The following is a 20,824-nucleotide window of genomic DNA, read 5'->3' on the forward strand; positions in this document are numbered from 1 at the left end:
CAGGAACACTGATTATTCTTAGGTTTGGTCATTTAACATAATCCCAGACTTCTTAGAGGCTTTGTTCCTATATTCTTATTCTTTTTTCTTTGTCTTTGTTGGGTTGGGTTGGGTTACTGTCTTCAAGCTGGTAATTGAAAATAGACATGATTTAAATATCTAGCAATAAAAGATTGTTAAAAATAGTACATCCACATGATCAAATATCATGCAGTCATTAAAAATTAAGACAAGGCCAGGCGCGGTGGCCCACGCCTGCAATCCCAGCATTTTGGGAGGCTGAGGCGGTGGTTCACCTGAGGTCATGAGTTCGAGACCAGCCTGACCAACATGGTGAAACGTTGTCTCTACTAAAAATACAAAAATTTAGCCAGGTGTGGTGGCGTGTGCTTGTAGTTCCAGCTTTGGGAGGCTGAGGCAGGAGAATCGCTAGAACCCAGGAGGTAGAGGCTGCGGTGAGCCAAGGTGGGACCACTGCACTCCAGCCTGGGTAACACAGCAAGATGCTCTGAAAGAAAAGGGCTTTAGTTCTTCCCCAGCCTGTGATGTCTGCATGCCGGATTCGCACCCTCCCCTGAGTTCTGCCCAGGAGGCTTCCCACCCCATTCAAATAGGTACAAAATTTGGCTAGAGAATTCCTTCTTCCTGTGGGGTTTTACCCCCTGCTCCTCTGGCCACCCTCCCTGTGGTGCCAGGCAAGAATGGGCTGCTTGGGGACCCAGTGAGCTCCCAGGGCCTTTTTGCTGCTTCCTCTACCCCTGCATTTCGCTTGGCTCTCTAAGTTAAAGTCTGAAACTTCAATTGCAAACAGACCTTCAGTTTCTCTAGTGGGGGTGTGCTCAGGAGAGGAGGGGCTTCCTTTCTCAATTCCGCAGCTGGGGCACTCACAGTACTTGGGGTGTCTCCCGGGTCCTGCAGGAGCAATCCGCTTCCTTCAGAGGGTCTGTGGATCCTCTTGGGATTGCTGGTTGGTTCTTGCAGTGGATCTGGAGCTAAAATTCACAGTGCAAGCCTCTGCATGCTGCTCTGTCCGGAGCTGCAATCTAGTCCTGCCTCCTGTCTGCCATGATCCTTTAATTCCTCTCCTTCTGATTTTTAAAAAATGTTTTATTATGGAAAACGTCAGACCCTTACACAAAGTTAGAGAATAGTGTAATGAACCCTTATGTACCCGTTACCCAGCCTCAACAGTTAGCAGTTCAAAGCCTGTCTTGTTTCATATATCTGTCTCATTCACTGTCATTACCCAAGTCACAGACATGATATTATTTTACTTTGATTTGATGTAGTTTTTTCATTGTGTATCTTCTTTTTGTAGAGATGGGGTCTTGCTGTGTTGCTCAGGCTGGTCTTGAACTCCTGGCCTCAAGCAATCCTCCTGCCTTGGCCTCCTGACATCTTGGGATTTCAGGTGTGAGCCTCCACACTCAGCCTCATTGTGTATTTCTGAAAGACTTTTAAAAATAACCACAATACTGTTATCACTTCTTAAAAAATTCAGTTATTTAGTGTTACCAGATGTCCAGCCAGTGTTCAGATTTCTCCAAGTTTGTTCATTGGTTTATTTTACAATTTGTCCAAATCTAGATCTAAATTAAGTCTGTAAATTGCAATTGGTTGATATGTCACTTGTCTCACTTGATCCGTAGGTTTCCCTTTCTATCTCTGTTTTCTTCCCTTGGTATTTATTGAAGAAATTTGGTCATTTGTTTTATAGGACTTTTCACAGTCTAGATTTTGCTGATTGTACCCTCATGGTGTTCTGTAACATAGAGTTGGTCCTCTGTATCTGTGGGTTCTGCGTCTGTGAATTCAATCCCGGATCGAAAACATTAGAAAAAAATACATCTGTACTGAATATATACAGACTTTTATTCTTGTCATTCTCTTAATAATATAACAACTATTTACATAATATTTACATTGTGTTGAGTATTATATGTAATCCAGAGATGATTTATATTATAGGGGAAGATATGCATAGGTTATATGAAAATACTACACCATATTATACCAGGGACTTGAGCAACCTCGGGTATCAAAATCCTGGAGGTCCCAGAACCATTGCCCCATGGATATTGAGGTGTACACTGTATTCATCTACCCTCTATCCTTCTTGCAGATTGATAGTTGAAGCCAGAGGCTAGATTCATGTTTGATTTTTGTGGCAAGAATACTTCATAGGTGGTAGTTGTTTTTTTTTTTTTTTTTTTTTTTTTTTTTTTTTTTTTTTTTTGAGACGGAGTCTTGCTCTGTAGCCCGGACTGGAGTGCAGTGACCAGATCTCGGCTCACTGCAAGCTCCGCCTCCCGGGTTTACGCCATTCTCCTGCCTCAGCCTCCGGAGTAGCTGGGACTACAGGCGCCCGCCACCTCGCCCGGCTAGTTTTTTGTATTTTTAGTAGAGACGGGGTTTCACCGTGTTAGCCAGGATGGTCTCGATCTCCTGACCTCGTGATCCGCCCGTCTCGGCCTCCCAAAGTGCTGGGATTACAGGCTTGAGCCACCGCGCCCGGCCGGTGGTAGTTGTTATTCCATCACTACACCAATATAAACTACAGTTATATAGATATAGAACTGTAATCATACCATGATCTGGTTGTCTTGTTGTTTTACTAGGCTTTGGTTAATTCTTTCTTCATTTCTCCTATGGTCTTTTTCTCCACCATCAAGATTTCTTTTTTCTTCTTCTTTTTCTTTTTCTTTTTTTTTTCTTTTGAGCTGGAGCTTCACTCTGTTGCTGGGACTGGAGTGCAGTGATGCAGTCTCAGCTCACTGCAACCTCTGTTTCCCAGGTTCCAGCACTTCTCCTCCCTCAGCCTCCCGAGTAGCTGGGATTGCAGGTGCCTGCTACCATGACTGGCTAATTTTTGTATTTTTAGTAGAGATGGGGTTTCGCCATGTTGGTCAGGCTGATCTCAAACTCCTGACCTCAGGTGATCCACCTGCCTGGGCCTCCCAAAGCGCTGGGATTACAGACATGAGCTACCCCGCCCAGCCAGGATTTCTCTCTCTCTCTCTCTTTTTTTTTTTTTTTTTTTTAAGTTGTAAGGCGTCATACTTAGACTATTAGGATTTAAGTATCTAATTTGGCTGGGGGGAAAAAAACAGAGAAAAACTGCTTTTCAATATTTTCATCTACTTTAAAAATATTTATTTATGGTACGATCGCTGCTTCATCTCTTTCTCATTTAAATACTGTTTCTGCCACGTGAAACCATTCTCATCAAGGTTATCAATGAACTCCTTGCTGAATACAACAGACCCATCCAACCTTACTTTGCTTGATAGTTGGACAGCTTTGGATACTGTTGATTGCTTCCTTGAAATACTCTCTTGGCTTTTGAGACATACTCTCTCCTCTTTTTCTTTTACCTCTTGAACTGTTACTTTTAGCCTTAGTTGTAGGCTCTTTTAAATATAGGTGTTGCTCTGCACAATCTCCATGGGTAATCTTATCCACTGCTGTGGTTTCAGTAAACGTGTCTAAATAGTACCAAATCTTTTTTTTTTTTTTTTTTTTTTAATAGGTTGGTTCTCTTCAGAACTAACTTGTTTGTTACAGCTTCGTACTGGAAATTTCACAGGCATCTTAGAATCAACATACCTAAAATGGAGTTAATCATACTTTCCTCATCTTCTCACACATTCTACTTTCCTGTTCAATTTAGTTTAGTTTTTTTGTTTGTTTTTTTGAGACGGAGTCTTGCTCTGTTGCCCACCCTGGAGCATGATTTCGGCTCAGCTGCAACCTCCGCCTCCCAGATTCAAGCGATTTTCCTGCCTCAGCCTCTCAAGTAGCTGGGATTACAGGCGCTCGCCACCACTCCCAGCTAATTTTTGTATTTTTAGTAGAGACGGGGTGGTTTTGCCATGTTGACCAGGCTGGTCTTGAACTCCTGACCTCAGGTGATCCACCCACCTTGGCCTCCCAAAGTCCTGAGATTACAGGCATGAGCCACCGCGCTCCATCTCAACTTAGTTGTAAGCCAGAAATCACTTGACTCCTTGACTGACTTTCCCCCTTTCTTACTGTCCACATTGAGTCACTAGTCCTGTAAGATTTACCCAGTAAACAACTTAAATGCATCTCATTCTCTTTATTTACTCCTGGTGTCCTAACGTAGACCTCTGTCATCTGTCACCTTCATTACTGCAAGCTTCCTTTTTGGTCTATTCTTCACTATGTAAATGAGAGTGATTTTTTTTCTAAAAAACATCTAATGGCTCCCCATTGGCCCTGGGATAAATTATAAAGACCTGAGTTTATTTTGTGGCCTGTTTGCTTGCTGAGCTTCGCCCTGTGCCATCGCCCACAGGTGGCAATACTTGTCACATTATTCACGCTGTTTTAATTGCCCTCTTGGCTGACTCTTCCAGTAGACTGTAACTTCTTGAATGTAAAGACCAAGTCCAGCCGGGCGTGGTGGCTCACACCAGTAATCCCAACACTTTGGGAGACCAAGGCGGGTGGATCACTTAAGTCAAGAGTTTGAAACCAGCCTGGCCAACATGGTGAAACCCCGTCTCTACTAAAAATACAAAAAGTAGCCAGGCATGGTGGTGGCTGCCTGTAATCTCAGCTACTCAGGAGGCTGAGGCAGGAGAATCACTTGAAACTGGGAGGTGGAGGTTGCAGTGAGCTGAGATTGCGCCACTGCACTCCAGCCTGAGCAACAAGAGTGAAACTCTGTCTCCAAAAAAAAAAGACCAAGTCCTTTTCCCCATTAAACATGGTATTTAAGACAATACCTAGCATGTAATATAAATTAAGTGTTCTTTATATGTTTGTTGAATGAATAAGTTTGTTCAGTACACCAATATATTTAATGATTTGTGTATGTGTTTTATCATTATTAGATAATCCTACTGTGCCAGTACTGTCATCATTCTTTTATTTTTATTTCTTAAGAGACAGAGTTTCTCTCTGGCACCCAGTCTGGAGTACAGTGCCACAATCATGGTTCACTGCAGTCTTGACCTCCTGGGCTCAAGCAGCCTTTCTGCCTCTGCCTCCTGAGTAGCTGGGACTGACTACAGGCATGTGCCACCATGCCTGGCCAATTTTTTTTTACTTCTTGTAGAGACAAGGTCTCGCTGTGTTTCCCAGGCTGGTCTCAAACTCTTGCGCTTAAGCAATCCTCCCACCTCAGCCTCCCAAAGTGTTGGGATTACAGACATGAGCCACCATGCACAACACTGTCATTATTCTTGTACATTGATTTGCTTTTTTGGCTAGCAGAGGTCTGTTTATAATTAAATTGGACTCTGTAATATACATCATATGGTGGGGGGGTTTCTGATTAAAGCAGGGATTTTTGCCATACCTCATTTTCACTCTATATAATTGGACCAGGCATGGTGACTCAACGTGTGTAATCCTAGGACTTTGGGAGGCCAAGGCAGGAGGATTGCTTGAGTTCAGAAATTTGAGACCAGCCTGGGCAACGTGGCAAAACCCAGCCTCTACAAAAACACACATACACACACAGAGAAAATTAGCTGGGGTTGGTGGCACATGCCTGTAGTCTTAGCTACTCAAGAGGCTGAGGTTGGGGGATACCTGAGCCCAGCAGGTTGAGACTGCAATGAACCATGATTGTGCTGCCACTGTATGCCAGCCTGGACAACAAAATAAGACCCCATCTCAAAAAAGAAAAATATGAAGAAGAGTGAGGCTTGAATAATTAGGAGTTACTAAGTACCAAAGAAGTATGGTTTACTGGGTTGTTTGTTGTGTTTGGTTCCACTTCCACTATTTCTTAGTGATACAATCATATTTCTCAGAATTTAGATGGAGTGATGGTGATGGCTTTCGGCTGTCATTTGTAGTTAGCTGGGCTCCAGGTCAGAAGAGTCATTAAGGATTATAAAATAAATTCCTGCTTTTATTTACTAGAATTGTTCTTCAGATAAGGGTCTCTAATGAAATAGCAGTTGCCATAGTGAGCACCTGAGCTGTCACTCTGTCACTCAGGGCTCGTGTTCGTTTTTTGTTTGTTTGTTTTTGAGACGGAGTCTCCCTCTGTTGCCCAGGCTGGAGTGCAGTGGCATGATATCAGGTCACTGCAACCTCTGCCTCCCAGGTTCAAGTGATTTCTGGCAAATTTTTGTATTTTTAGTAGAGACAGGGTTTCACCATGTTGGCCAGGCTGGTCGCAAACTCCTGATCTCAGTGGTCCGCCCGCCTCAGCCTCCCAAAGTGCTGGGATTACAGGCATGAGCCACCATGCCTGGCCTCAGGGCTCACATTTGAAACCCCAAGGTATGCTTCCCCCCCCCCCCCCCCCGGCTTTAAAAGAAATTGGGTCTCGCTTTGTCACCTTGACTGGAGTGCAGTGGCATGATTTTACCTACCATAACCTTGAACTCCTGGGTGGCGAGCACTCCTCCTGCCTTAGCTTCTGAAGTAAGCATGCACCATCACACCTACCTAATTTTAAACATTTTCTGTAGAAACGGGGTCTCCCGTGTTTCCCAGGCTGGTCTTGAACTCCTGGGCTCGTCATCCTCCTGCCTTAACCTCCCAAAGTGCTGGGATTACATGTGTGAGCCACCACACCCGCCTCTCATTTTTCTTTCTTCACTACTGTATTCCCAGTGCCTGGAGCAGTGACTACAATGGCATTTGAAAGGTACTCGGGAAATGGTCCTTTAACTCTTGCTGTCCATGATAGGTTTCTAGATTGGTTATCCCACAGGGTCTTCATTATATGTTGATTTCATATCCTTTGGAGGATGGTTTTTTTTTTTTTATTGCTTTGAATTGCCTTTTCCACTGGTAGCCTCTATTTTAAATAAGACCATCTCAAATACGTTTTTTAATTCAGTGCATTGGTTAAGAGAGCGTAAGATTCTAGCACTTTGGGAGGCTGAAGCGGGAGGATCCCATGAACACAGGAGTTTGAGATCAGCAATGTAGGGAGACCTGTCTCTACAACAAAAAAATTAAAAATTAACTGGGCATGGTGGTGTGTGCCTGTAGTCCCAGCTGCTTGGGAGGCTGAGGTGGGAGGATCGCTTAAGCTCAGAGGGGAAAGGCTGCCATAAGCTGTGATCATGGCACTGCGCACTCCAACCTGTGTGAGAACCTGTCTCCAAAAAAAAAAAAAAAAAGCCTAAGATTGCTAAGCAGTAGTGTATATTATAAATACTGGCCATTCTCAGGTTGTTGGTGACTAACATTCAACATTGAAGGTTACTTCAGTTATAGTTGGCACTGTTGGGCTTGTGTGGTTCATGAAACCCTTATCTGTTTTACCTTTTCTACCTTTTTTGTAAATTTGAAATTTTACTTTTTGTCTCTAAGAGAGAATTACAGTCTTTTAGAGTTATATGTTAATATTTGAAATCAAATGTATCTGGCAGGTTAACATGATTGGGATTGGGTAAATGTATGTTAAATTTAAAAGTAATGCTGTTTTGGCTCATTGAATTATTAATTTAAAAGATATAAAACAGTATGGTTTTTGACATTAGTTGACTTTTACTATAAGTTGAAAATCATGTGATATTTATACTAACATCACAATAAATTTTATCTTTGAAAATGAGTACTACAACTAATAATTTAGAAATAAATTTTAAGTGAAATAATCTTTTTTTTTTCTTCTCTCTTTCTCCTTAGGTGGAATGAATCTTACTTGTTGAATATCTCCTGGTTACTAGTTGGATTCATTTGTAAAAGAATCATTTTCCCCTGTGCGGAAGACACTTAGTGGCATATTTAAATTATAAGTCCACGGATCAAAAAGCTTTTTGATTTCCCAAAGGAGGGACATTACCACTATATCATATAAGCTTGACATTACAGCCAAGATGGTGCTGTCCCAGAGACAACGAGATGAACTGTAAGTTTCTTTGTTTTGTGCTTTAAAAAAAAATCTCCCTCATGAGAGAGAAAGTAGTAAATTAAAATACAGCTTTGGGAGGTCTCTTCTAAGATTAAAACTATTTTTACTAGTGTTCCAATATTGGTTTAGGCAGTTTGGTCTGATTTTAAAACAGAGTCTTGTTATGATACAGCATTATTTTTTAAATTTATTCATTTTTTTCTGAGAAGGAGTTTTTCGCTCTTGTCACCCAGGCTGGAGTACAATGGTACCATCTCGGCTCACTTCAACCTCCGCCTCCCGGGTTCAAGTGATTCTCCTGCCTCAGCCTCCCAAGTAGCTGGGATTACAGGAACCCGCTACCATGCCCAGCTAATTTTTGTATTTTTAGTAGAGATGGGGTTTTACCATGTGGTCCGGACTGGTCTCGAACTCCTGACCTCAAGTGATCCACTCACCTCGGCCTCCCAAAGTGCTGGGAATTACAGGCATGAGCCACTTTGCCTGGCCATGATATAGCATTATTCACCCTTGTGACTTGACTGTATGTAAGTTTAACGCAAAACAGACAAGTCAGTTGGGATAAGTTTTACCCTAAGCGTATCTTTTTTTGTTTGTTTTTTTGAGACAGTCTCGTTCTGTTGCCTAGGCTGGAGTGCAGTGGTGCCATCTCGGCTCACTGCAGGCTCTGCCTCTCGGGTTCACGCCATTCTTCTGCCTCAGCCTCCCGAGTAGCTGGGAGTGCAGACACCTGCCACCATGTCCAGCTAATTTTTATATTTTTAGTAGGGACGGGGTTTCACCGTATTAGCCAGGATGGTCTCGATCTCCTGACCTTGTGATCCGCCCGCCTTGGCCTCCCAAAGTGCTGGGATTACAGGCATCAGCCACCGCGCCCTGCCCCAAAGCTTATCTTTTAAAATATTATGTTCAATAGGAAGTTAGGTGCTTCAAAGCTCTTCTAAACTTCTTTTTTTGGTCTGGAATCTATGTCTTAGAAAAGTGAAAGCTGTCTTGTTCTTGTTATCACTGATGCCTTTCCTTTGCCTTGTTGTGTTTCTTTTATCTTCCAATGGCCATTACAGAATTTGAACTTCATGAGGTAACTAATAAAATAATTAATGCGGATGCTTTAATGAGAGAGGTGTGCAATGGTTTGACCCCTTCTGTTTTAGAGTATTTTATAGCATTCCTTTTTTTTTTTTTTTTTGGAGATGGAGTCTTGCTCTGTCGCCCAGGCTGGAGTGCAGTGGCCGGATCTCAGCTCACTGCAAGCCCCGCCTCCCGGGTTCACGCCATTCTCTTGCCTCAGCCTCCCAAGTAGCTGGGACTACAGTCGCCTGCCACCTCGCCCACCTAATTTTTTTTGTATTTTAGTAGAGACGGGGTTTCACCGTGTTAGCCAGGATGGTCTCGATCTCCTGACCTCGTGATCCGCCCGTCTCGGCCTCCCAAAGTGTTGGGATTACAGGCTTGAGCCACCGCGCCCGGCCAGCATTCTGTTTTTATAGGTGAAGAACATAGGGGGATTTTCCACTCCTCCTGCTTCACCTGACTAGCCTTAAAAACAAAAAAACAAAACGGGAAAATGTGGCTTTATGTTCTACTTTTTCTTTTCTTTTCTTTTTTTTTTTTTTGAGACGGAGTCTCACTCTGTTGCCCAGGCTGGAGTGCAGTGGTGCGATCTTGGCTCACTGCAACCTCTGCCTCCAGGGTTCAACCAATTCTGCTGCCTCAGCCTCCCAAGTAGCTGGGATTGCAGGCGCCTGCCACCGCTCCCAGCTAATTTTTGTATTTTTAGTAGAGTCAGGTTTTCACCATCTTGGCCAGGCTGGTCTCTGACTTCTGACCTTGTGATCCACCCACTTTGGCTTCCCAAAGTGCTAGGATTACAGGCATGAGTATGTTCTACATTTTTAAAATTAAAAAAAAAATTTATGTGGCTTTTCAACAATTTTTATTTGAAAGTAATTTCAAATTTATAAAGTTGCAAGATTAACACAAAGCATACTAATGTTTTTTGAAATACACCCATTGTTAACATTTGTACCATTTGCTTTATCATCTGCACTCTGTGTGTTGGGGGTGTGCGTGTGCAGTACATAATAGGTTTTCCTTAAACCATTTGAGAGTAAGTTGCATATATCAAAGAAATACCTTTTCCCACAAATAAACGTAAGTAGTTCCCAAGAATAAGGATATTCTATAAAACCACAGTATAGCTAGCAGTTTTATTAAATTTAACTTTCCGTGTTCCAATTTTGTCAGTTGATTCTGTAATGTCTTTCGTGGTGCTTTGTGACTCTGGTGCATCATCCAGTCCAGGATCAGGCATTGCATTTAGCCCTCATGTGTCTTCAGTCACATGTAATCTGGAACAATTCCTCAGCTTTTCTTTGTCCTTTTTTTTTTTTTTTTTTTTTTGACCTTAATGTTTTTGAGGAATAGTCTTTGTTTTAAAATAGAGTATTTCTCATATTGTCCTTTTTTTTTTTTTTGAGACAGAGCCTCGCACTGTCGCCTGGGCTGGAGTGCAGTGGTCCAATCTCGGCTCATTGCAACCTCTGCTTCCTGGGTTCACACTATTCTTCTGCCTAAGCCTCCCGAGTAGCTGGAATTACAGGCACCCGCCACCACACCCGGCTTATTTTTTGTATTTTTAGGAGAGGTGGGGTTTCACTATGTTGGCCAGACTGGTCTCAAACTCCTGACCTGGTGATCCGTCCACCTTGGCCTCCCAAAGTGCTCATATTGTACTTTTCTAGTGTTTCCTCATGATTAGATTCAGGTTATGCATTCTTGGCCAGAATACTACGTAAGTCGTTTGTATTCTTCTTAAGACAGTTGCATTTAGAGAGAGAGATGGTCATCTGCCCCTCAATTTTCATCCTCAACCAAAATGATTGATTTTTCCACTGTGTAGTTACTGTTGTTTTCTTTACCACAAGTAAGTGGGAAGTACTTTTAAGACCATACAAACATTAATGTTTTCTGTCAGTATTTCCCTTCTGGATTTGACATCTATTGATGAGTCTTGCCTGAACCATCATTACTACAGCGGTTTTTATAGAGTGGTGATTTTCACCACCACTCATTCCACACTACAGGCAGCACTCATCATTTTGCTGTAAGCAAGGGACTTTATTTTTCTTCTCTTTATTTACTTGTCTTTCTTTTCTTTTTCTTTTTATTTACTTGTCTCCCTCCCTCCCTCCCTTTCTTCCTTCCTTCCCTTTTTTTTTTTTTTTTTTGATGGAGTCTCACTCTGTTGCCCAGACTGGAGCGCAGTGATGCGATGTTGGCTCACTCCAACCTCTGCCTCCCGGGTTATTCGATTCTCCTGCCTCAGCCTCCCAAGAAGCTGAGATTACAGGCACCTGCTACCACGCCCAACTAGTTTCTGTATTTTTAGTAGAGACAGGGTTTCACCATGTTGGCCCGGCTGGTCTTGAACTGCAGACCTCAGATGATGCGCCCACCTTGGCCTCCCAAAGTGCTGGGATTACAAATGTGAGCCACCGCGCCCGGCTGTCTTTTCATCATTGATGTGAACTCATGAGTTCTCGTATTTTCCATTGTTTATCATGCATCACTGTTCTCACTGTTTTCGTACTTGAGTTGTCCCACGTTTGGCCCATGAGAGCCCCCTTAGTTAATACTTTTGTATGCTCCTATCATTTTGGGGGATTACTTCCTTACTTTCTAGAATAACAAGATGTTCCAGGTTTACTATGTACCTATCCTGCCTTAATTCTAGAATCAGCTCTTTCTCCAACAAGCTTTGGTTCTTAGTGGCGCATGGTATGTATTAGAGACCAAGATATGGGCACTAGGTATGGACATTATTACTGGGATGTCTTTGCTTCTGAGCCCTTTAAGTAGAGACAGAGGTAGAAAATACATGCATGTATGAATACATATACCGACACCCTGGTAGAGACATATACAAGTGTTTTCTCAGTCTTGGCAAGATTGACATTTTGGGCCAAATAATTCTTTGTTGTGGGGGCTGTCTTGTATAATGTTGGTTGTTAGCAGCATCTCTGGCTTCTACCCATTAGATGCTACAAAGAAAATTATCTCCAGACGTTGCCAGTGTCATCAGTTGAAAACCACTGATAAGTACCTACATGTACACATACTTACTTTAGAAATCATTAGGCTACAGTGATGCTTCTAATTCCAGTCTGTCCCCACAAAATTCTTTATCTTCTCTCATTCCATTTATTTATATCCCTCTTCTTCCATAGTGAGAACCCTGACTCCCAATAATATCAATAGATTGACTCATTTGCTCAATTCTGTAATATAGGATGAGCACCCCAAGTCCAAAAATCCAAAATGCTTCAAAATCCGACGCTTTTCGAGTGCCAACATCACACTGCAAATGGACGGTTCCACACCTGACTGACCCCATGTGACAAGTTGCATATGTTATTTAAAATATTATATAGAATTACCTTCATTAGAACTTGGGGATAAGTGTTCAGAAAAAAATAAATAAAATTGCCTTCAGGCTGTATGTATAAGGCATTTATGAAACAAATGAATTTTGTGTTTAGACTTGGTTGAGGCTTATCCCCGAGGTACCTCATTAGATATATGCAAATATTCCATAATTTAGAAAAAATGTCGAAATCTGAAATACTCCTGATCCCAAGCATTTCAGATAAGAGATACTCAACCTCTACTTCTGAAATAGTTTTAGAATTGTTTCCCTCATACTTCTACGAAGACCAAACATCCGGGAAAGGATTGAGAATGTGTATGCAGCTCTACTCCTGCCTGTCCTGCCCACGACATGATCATCAAATGTGTTAATAGGCTACTTAGAATTTGTTCTGTTGTTGTTTTCCCTCTTTGCATGATGGTATTACTCATTTGAAATATAGTTGAGTTCATCTTGCTTATTTTGATCCTCCCCCTTACTCCCCGCTGTCCTGTCTTTAATTTTTTTTAGAAAAACATATACCCAGAAGTGTTATTCTCTTCTGAATCCCTTCCACCATGTTACCCCCAACTCCTTTCATCCCTTGAGGGAATCAAGCTTATTGTTTTTAAAAATATGAGATATATGTCCTCTTGTTTCTCCCTCTTTCTTAAATAAAAGGTAGCATACTATATATGTTCTTTGTTTGTTGGTTGGTTGGTTGTTTTTGGAGACAGAGTCTCATATCTGTCTTCCAGTCTGGACTGGAGTGCAGTGGCGTGATCATGGCTCACTGCAGCCTTGACCTCCTGGGCTAAAGCTATTGACACATTTCAGCCTCCTGAGTAGCTCTGACTACAGACACATGCCATGCCACCATGCTCAGCTAATTTTTTCCTTTGCCCTTTTTGTTTCCCCCCTTTTGTGGAGAATGGGGTCTCACTATATTGCCCAGGCAGGTCTCAAACTCCTGGGCTCAAGCTATTCTCCTGCCTCTGCCCCCCTAATAGCTGGGATTACAGGCATGAGCCACTGCGCCTGGCCACACTCAACTAATTTTTCTTTCTTTTTTGTAGAGATGGTCTCACTGTGTTGCCCAGGCTGCCTCTGGACTCAGGTGATGCTCCCACCTAGGCCTTAGAAAGTGCTGGGATTATAAGTGCGAGCCAACACACCTGGCTTCCCCCTCCCCACCCTGGAGACAGGGGCTTTCTCTGTGGCCCAGGCTGGAGTGCAGTGGGGCGATCTCAGCTCACTGCAACCTCTGCCTTCTGGGTTCAAGTGATTCTTGTGTCTCAGCCTCCTGAGTAGCTGGGATTACAGGTGGGCACCACCACACCCAGCTAATTTTTTGTATTTTTAGTAGAGACAGGATTTCACCATGTTGGCCAGACTGGTCTTGAACTCCTGACCTCAAGAGATCCACCTGCTTTGGCCTTCCGAAGTGCTGGGATTACAGGTTTGAGCCACCGTGCCCGGCCCGTACCTGGCTTTTTTTGATGTTGTTTAAGACAGATTCAACCTCTTTTGCCCAAGCTTGGAATACAGTGGTGCAGCATTTAATTTCTGGGCTCAAGTGATCCTCCCATGTCAGTCTTCTGAGCAGCTAGGACTTCAGGCTCCCGCCACTACATCTGGCTAATTTTTTATTTACAAATTTTTTTTGTGAAGATGAAGTCTTGCTATGTTGCCCAGGGTGGTCTCACTCTTGGGCCCAAGCCTCCCAAGTTGCGGGGGTTACAGGCTCAAGCCACTGGGCCTCTCTGGCTCTCTTTTTTTATCTTACCAATCCAGTATTTCCTGGAACTTTTTCCATGTAAGTTCATAAAACTTTTCCTCATTTTTCTCTTTAAAATAGTTGTAGGCTGGTCACAGTGGCTCACGCCTGTAATCCTAGCACTCTGGGAGACTGAGGTGGGTGGATCACCTGAGGTCAGGAGTTCAAGACCAGCCTGGCTAACATGGTAAAACCTCATCTCTACTAAAAATACGAAAAATTAGCTGGGCGTGGTGGCAGGCGCCTGTAGTCCCAGCTCCTCGGGAGGTTGAGGCAGGAGAATCACTTGAACCTGGGAGTTGGAGGTTGCGATGAGCTGAGATCACACCATTGTGCTTCAGCCTGGGCAACAAGAGTGAGACTCCATCTCAAAAATAAATAAATAAATAAAACAGTTGTATGTGTAGCACCTAGTTCTCTACTTATACCTTAATGTATTCAAGCAGTCTCCCGTGTTTGGTATATTTAGGTAGTTTGCAATATTTTGTAACTCCAAATAATACTGTATATAATACATAACCCTGTATATGTGTACCTTTGTGTTATTTGGAGCTATATCTGTTTTTTAGTTGTCGTTATTTGAGCCAATTCAGATCTTCCAGATGCTTTGTATGAACTCACTGCAGTCACACTTACTACCGTCATAATCAGGATAAGTATTTAAACATTATGACATTATGACCCACAAGAGAGCTTTTAATTTGAATAAAAATGAAGTGAAAGAGGAGAACCTAATTTCAGATGACTAAATGTGTGGAGAGCTTTAGATAAATAAGTTAAAATGTTCATCAAGCCAGGTGTGGTGACTCACACCTATAATCCCCAGCATTTTGGGAGGCCGAAGTGGGAGAGTGGCTTGAGCACAGAGGTTCAAGACCAGCCTGGGCAACCTGGTGAAACCCCGTCTCTACAGAAAATGCAAGAATTAGCCAGTCGTGGTGGCACATGCCTGTAGTCCCAGCTACTCAGGTGGCTGAGGCAAGAGGATTGCTTGACCTTGGGAGGTTGAGGCTGCAGTGAGCCATGATCATGTCATTGCACACCACCCCGGCAACAGAGCAAGATCCTGTCAGAAAACAAAAACAGAAGTGTTCATCAAGCAAAGAAAATTTGTCTTATGGTAAGATTTAAATGTAAATCTGGGGCCGGGCGCGGTGGCTCATGCCTGTTATCCCAGCACTTTGGGAGGCTGAGGCGGCAGATCACTTGAGGTCAGGAGTTGGAGACCATCCTGGCCAACATTGTGAAACTTCACCTCTACTAAAAATGCAAAAATTAGCTGGGCGCGATAGCACATGCCTGTAATCCCAGCTAGTCGGGAGGCTGAGGCACAAGAATCACTTGAACCCGGGAGGCAGAGATTCAGTGAACCGAGATTGCACCACTGCACTCCAACCTGGGGGACAGAGGGAGACTGTCTCAAAAATATATGTATTTCTTTTTTTTTTTAGACGGAGCCTCACTCTGTCACCCAGGCTGGAGTGCAGTGGCGCGATCTCGGCTCACTGCAGCCTCCGCCTCCTGGGTTCTCCTGCCTCAGCCTCCCGAGTAGCTTGGACTACAGGCGCATGGCACCACGCCTGGTTAATGTTTTGTGTTTTTAGTAGAGATGGGGTTTCATTGTGTTAGGATGGTCTCGCTCTCCTGATCTCATGATCCACCTGCCTGTACCCCCCAAATTGCTGGGATTACAGGCATGAGCCACCACGCCCGGCCAAATATATGTATATTTCTAAATAGCTCCGGAGTTGAGATTAAAATAAAACTTAGGAACTGAAGACATCAGTAATAATGAGGGTACTGACAACAAAAACTTATCAGATATAGCCAACGTAGCCTACAGAAAGTCTTCAGTGAATCTTTATAAAATTAATGACAAAAAATGAACTATGTATTCAATTTAAGAATAAGAATGACAAGATAAGTCTAAAGAAAGCAGGAAAGGGGAAGAATTAATAATAAAAGCAGACCTTAATAAAACAGAAAATAGTCCAGTAAACTTAATAAAACCAAAAACTAGCTTTTTAAAAAGACCAGTAAAATAGACAAACTAATTTAATAAAGAGAAAAGACATAAATGAACTATATAGGAATGAGAAATTCAACATAAAATGAATTCAGATCATGTTCAAGCTTACGAGAGTACGGTATCCTATTTGAAAATCTGCCGGGCGCAGTGGATCTCTTGAGGTCAGGAGTTTGAGACCGGCCTAGCCAACATGGCGAAGCCCCATGTCTACTAAAAATACAAAAATGTATTTTTTTGTATTTTTATTGTGTGGTGGACACGCCTGTAGTCCCCACTACTCAGGAGCTGAGGCATGAGAATCGCTTGAACCTGGGAGGCGGAGGTTGCAGTGAGCCAAGGTCGTGCACTCTAGCCTGGGCGACAGAGTGAGACTCTCAAAAAGTAATAAATAAATAAATAAATAAATTTGAAAATCTAAATGACCTGGGTGCTTTTTCTAGGAAAATATGTGATAACATTGGTTCAAGAAATAGTAGGAAACTTGAATAGATAATTAAATATAGAGGACATTGTAACATTAAAGACCTCAAGCCCAGGCAGTTTTTAAGCCTAGATGCTAATTTTTTCAAATCTTAAGGACCATTTACTTCCCAGATTCCATTGTCTTTTCCGGGACATAAAGGTAGTAAATTTAGGAGCTTATTCTATAAGGCAGGCACCACCTTCATAGAAACACTGGGCAAGGCCAGGCATGGTGGCTCACACCTGTAACCCCAGCACTCAGAGAGGCCAGGGTGGGTGGGTCTTTTGAGTCCAGCCTAGCCAATGTGGCAAAACCCTGGCTCTACTAAAAATAAAAAAATGTGGCTGGACACAGTGGCTCACGCCTGTAATCGCAACACTTTGGGAGGCTGAGGCAGGTGGATCACCTGAGGTCAGGAGGTCAGGAGTTCAAGGCCATCCTGGCCAACATGGAGAAAGCCCATCTCTACTAAAAATACAAAAATTAGCTGGGTGTGGTGGTGCACACCTGTAGTCCCAGCTACTTGGGTCGGGGCTGAGGCATGAGAATCGCTTGAACCCAGGAGGTGGAGGTTGCAGTGAGCCGAGATTGTGCCACTGCACTCCAGCCTGGGAGACAGAGTGAGACTCTGTCTTAAAAAAATAAAAGTACAAAAATTAACTGGGGTTAGTGGCACACACCTGTAATCTCAGCTACTATTTTGAAGGCTGAGGTGTGAGAGTATTTTGAACCTGGGAGGCAGAGGTTGCAGTGAGCCGAGATCATGCCGCTGTATTCCAGCCTGGGTGACAGAGTAAGACCCTGTCTCAAAAAGGAGAACAAGAAGGTTACAGTCTAATTATTTCTGTGAACTCAGATATAAACATACTAAATAATATAATAGTGGAATCCAGTAGAATATGAAAAGCATTACGCATGGCCAAGTGTATTTGTTCACTCATGCTGCTAATAAAAACATACCCAAGACTGGGTAATTGATAAAGGATAGAGGTTTAATTGACTCACAGTTCAACATGGCTGGGAGGCCTCAGGAACCTTAAAATAATGGCAGAAGGGGAAGCAAACATGTTGTCCTTCACATAGTGGCAGAAAGGAGAAGAATGAGAGACGAGTGAAGGGGGAATCTCCTTATTAAGCCATCAGATCTCATGAGAGCTCACTGTCATGAGAGTAGCATGGGGGAAACCGCCCCTATGAGTCAGTTACCTCCCACCGGGTCCCTCCCACCACACGTGGGGATCATGGGACCTACAATTCAAGATGAGGTTTGGGTGGGGACACAGCCAGCTCCTATCACCAAATACAGTTTTCCCCATGATTACGAGGTTGGTTCAACATGAAGAAATTTATGGCTGGGCATGGTGGCTCACGTCTGTAATCCCAGCACTTTGGGAAGCCGAGGCAGGTGGATCACTTGAGGTCAACAGTTCAAGATCAGCCTGGCCAACATGGTGAAACCCCATCCCTACTAAAAGTACAAAAAATTAGCCGGGCGTGGTGGTGCACACCTGTAGCCCCAGCTACTTGGGAGGCTGAGGTGGGAGACCATGAGCCCAGGGGGCATGATCGTGCCATTGCACTCCATGCTGGGCAACAGAGTGAGACTCTATCTCAAAAAAAAAAAAAAGTGAAACACCATATGATTAATCCAGAAAGATGTAGAAAATGATAATTTTTAGTACCCATTCCTGATTGATTGGAAAAAAAAAAAAAAGAAAACCCTGTAGAAAATAACAGGATATATTCTTAACTTGATTATGGCTACCTACCAGAAATTTACAATAAACATGAAAGTATAAATAGTAGGTGCATTCCCATTAAAGTCAGCAAGAAACTAAGAGTTCCTGTATCTCTGCATCTGTTTTGAGTATTTGAGATTCCAGCTCATGTAGTAAGTCCACAAAAAGAATTAGAAATACTGGAAAGGAAGCAACCAAACATTGATAGGTGACAGCATCTACAGGGACAACCTAAGGGAACCAACAATGAGAATTAATGGGTTCAGGGCCAGGCGGGGTGGCTCACACCTGTAATCCAAGCACTTTGGGATGCCGAGGCTGAGGCAGGAGAATTGCTTGAAACTGGGAGCGAGATCATGCCACTGCACTCCAGTGTGGGCAACAAAGCAAGACTGTCTCAAAAAATATTAATAATAATGGGTTTAGTATGGTGACCTGAAACAAGATGGCATACAAAAATAAACTGTTCTTGGCCAGGCACAGTGGCTCACACCTTTAATCCCAGCACTTCGGAAGACGGAGGCGGGTGAATCACCTAAGATAAGGAGTTCAAAACCAGCCTGTCCAATGTGACGAAACCCCTTCTCTACTAAAAATACAATAATCAGCCAGGCGTGGTGGTGTGTGCTTGTAGTCCCACCTACTTGGGTGGCTGAGGCAGGAGGATTGCTTGAACCTAGGAGGCAGGGAGGTTGCAGTGAGCGGATATCATGCCACTGCACTCCAGCCTGGGCAACAGTAAGATTCTGTCTCAAATAAATAATAAACTGTTCTTGTTATTGGATAATACAGTAGAAAAGATTTTCTTCCTTGTTTCTGGATGAAAAAGTCAGTATTGGACAGATACCACAACTCTTAAAATAATAAAATGCAATCCCAATCAAAATTCAAACTAAATTTCTCATTAGCTTGACCAGCTTGATCTTAAAAATCATTTGGAAGAGAAAAATAAATATTTTAAATGATAGAAAGGAACTGAATCTGTCAGATACACAAATATGATTGTAAAATGTGGAATAGGCAAATAGGGGAACCAAGTTGAAAGACATGCCCATTTATGAAATTTAGAATGGGATAAAGGTGGTATTATTAAAAGCGTTAATGTTGAACACATACAGAATAACAGTATAAAGTGGTAGAGAAAGTATAGACTTTGGGTGGAAATGAACTTCCTCAAGGTATAAAATGTAGAAACAAAAGGAAGAGTGGTAAGTTTGACTGTATCAAAATAAAAAACTTCCTGTGTGAAGAAAGGCCTTAAAACAGGCCAGACACTGTGGCTCAGGCCTGGAATTCAAGTACTTTGGGAGGCCAAGGAGGGAGGATTGCTTGAGGCAGGAGTTTGAGATGGGCCTGGGCAATGTAGGTGCAAGATTTTATCTTTACAAAAAATTTGTTTAAAAAATAGTCTGGTAGCCAGGGGCGGTGGCTCAAGCCTGTAATCCCAACACTTTGGGAGGCTGAGGCAGGTGGATCACCTGAGGTCAGGATTTTCAAGACCAGCATGGCAAAACCCCGTCTCTACTAAAAATACAAACATTAGCCAGACGTGGTGGTGTGCACCTGTAATCCCAGCTACTCGGGAGGCTGAGACAGGAGAATCACTTGAACCTGGGAGGTGGAAGTTGCAGTGAGCCGAGATTGCACCACTGCCCTCCAGCCTGGGTGACAGAGCGAGACTCCATCTCAAAAAAAAAATATGGGGATGTCGGGCACTGTCTTGGGACCTACTTGGAAGACTTCAGTGGGAGGATCCGGGGAGGTCTTGTGCCACTGCACTCCAGCCTGGATGACAGAGCAAGACTCTGTGTCAAAAAAAAAAAAAAAAAAGTTAATTGAAAAAATCAAATTTTATGTGGGTATATAAAAGTAATCCTACAATTGATACAATTTTTTTTCTTTAAAATTATTGTGAGTTCAAAACTTTTTCTGTGTGTATAATGCCATTCTCTTTGTGAATTGCCTGTTTGGGGTGTTGCTACATTTTTGTTTTGTTTTGTTTTCTGTTGTAGTGTTTACATTTTTCTTGTCAATTCATAAGAGGACTAGTGTACTAAGTCACTCATGGTCATATGTTGCAAAGAAGTGTTACAGAGTAAAACTGTGTTTTCCTTGATACTACCTTTAGATTCATGTTTGGGAAGACCTTCGCAATTCATGACTACATAAGTATTCACTTTTACTTTCTTAAGGCATTTTTGTTTTCGTTTCTTTTTATAGTAATGTCTAAGCCATCTGGAATTTATGTTTGTTGATTATACAAGGAAGGGATCCGAGTGCTTTTTCTCTGAGTCATTATCCACATGTCCAAACATTTATTGAATAGTCCTTTCCTTATTGATCTGAAAACACCTTCTTATAAAACCTTGCATTGGTTTTTGGACTTGCTGTGCTTTCAGGAGCCAGAAGAACACTCTTGATTATTGTAGCTTTATATTAATAATATATTTTGGCCGGGTGCGGTGGCTCACGCATGTAATCCTAGCACTTTGGGAGGCTGAGGCAGGTGGAACACCTGAGATCAGGGGTTCAAGACCAGCCTGGCCAACATGGCGA

General features: G+C 42.7%; 1 protein-coding gene across 2 annotated transcripts in view; it reads left to right on the forward strand.

Moving 5' to 3' along the window:
• PAFAH1B1 (platelet activating factor acetylhydrolase 1b regulatory subunit 1) overlaps window positions 1-20,824 on the forward strand; it is a 107,235-nt gene that overhangs the window by 44,356 nt on the left and 42,055 nt on the right. For both annotated transcript variants that reach the window (XM_037987485.2, XM_073004582.1), the window contains exon 2: window positions 7,627-7,849. In XM_037987485.2, the coding sequence (XP_037843413.1) occupies window positions 7,818-7,849 (32 nt within the window). In that variant the 5' untranslated portion in view covers window positions 7,627-7,817. The remainder of the gene's footprint in view (window positions 1-7,626; window positions 7,850-20,824) is intronic.

Source organism: Chlorocebus sabaeus, chromosome 16 (genome assembly GCF_047675955.1).
Source record: "Chlorocebus sabaeus isolate Y175 chromosome 16, mChlSab1.0.hap1, whole genome shotgun sequence".
Taxonomy (NCBI): domain Eukaryota; kingdom Metazoa; phylum Chordata; class Mammalia; order Primates; family Cercopithecidae; genus Chlorocebus; species Chlorocebus sabaeus.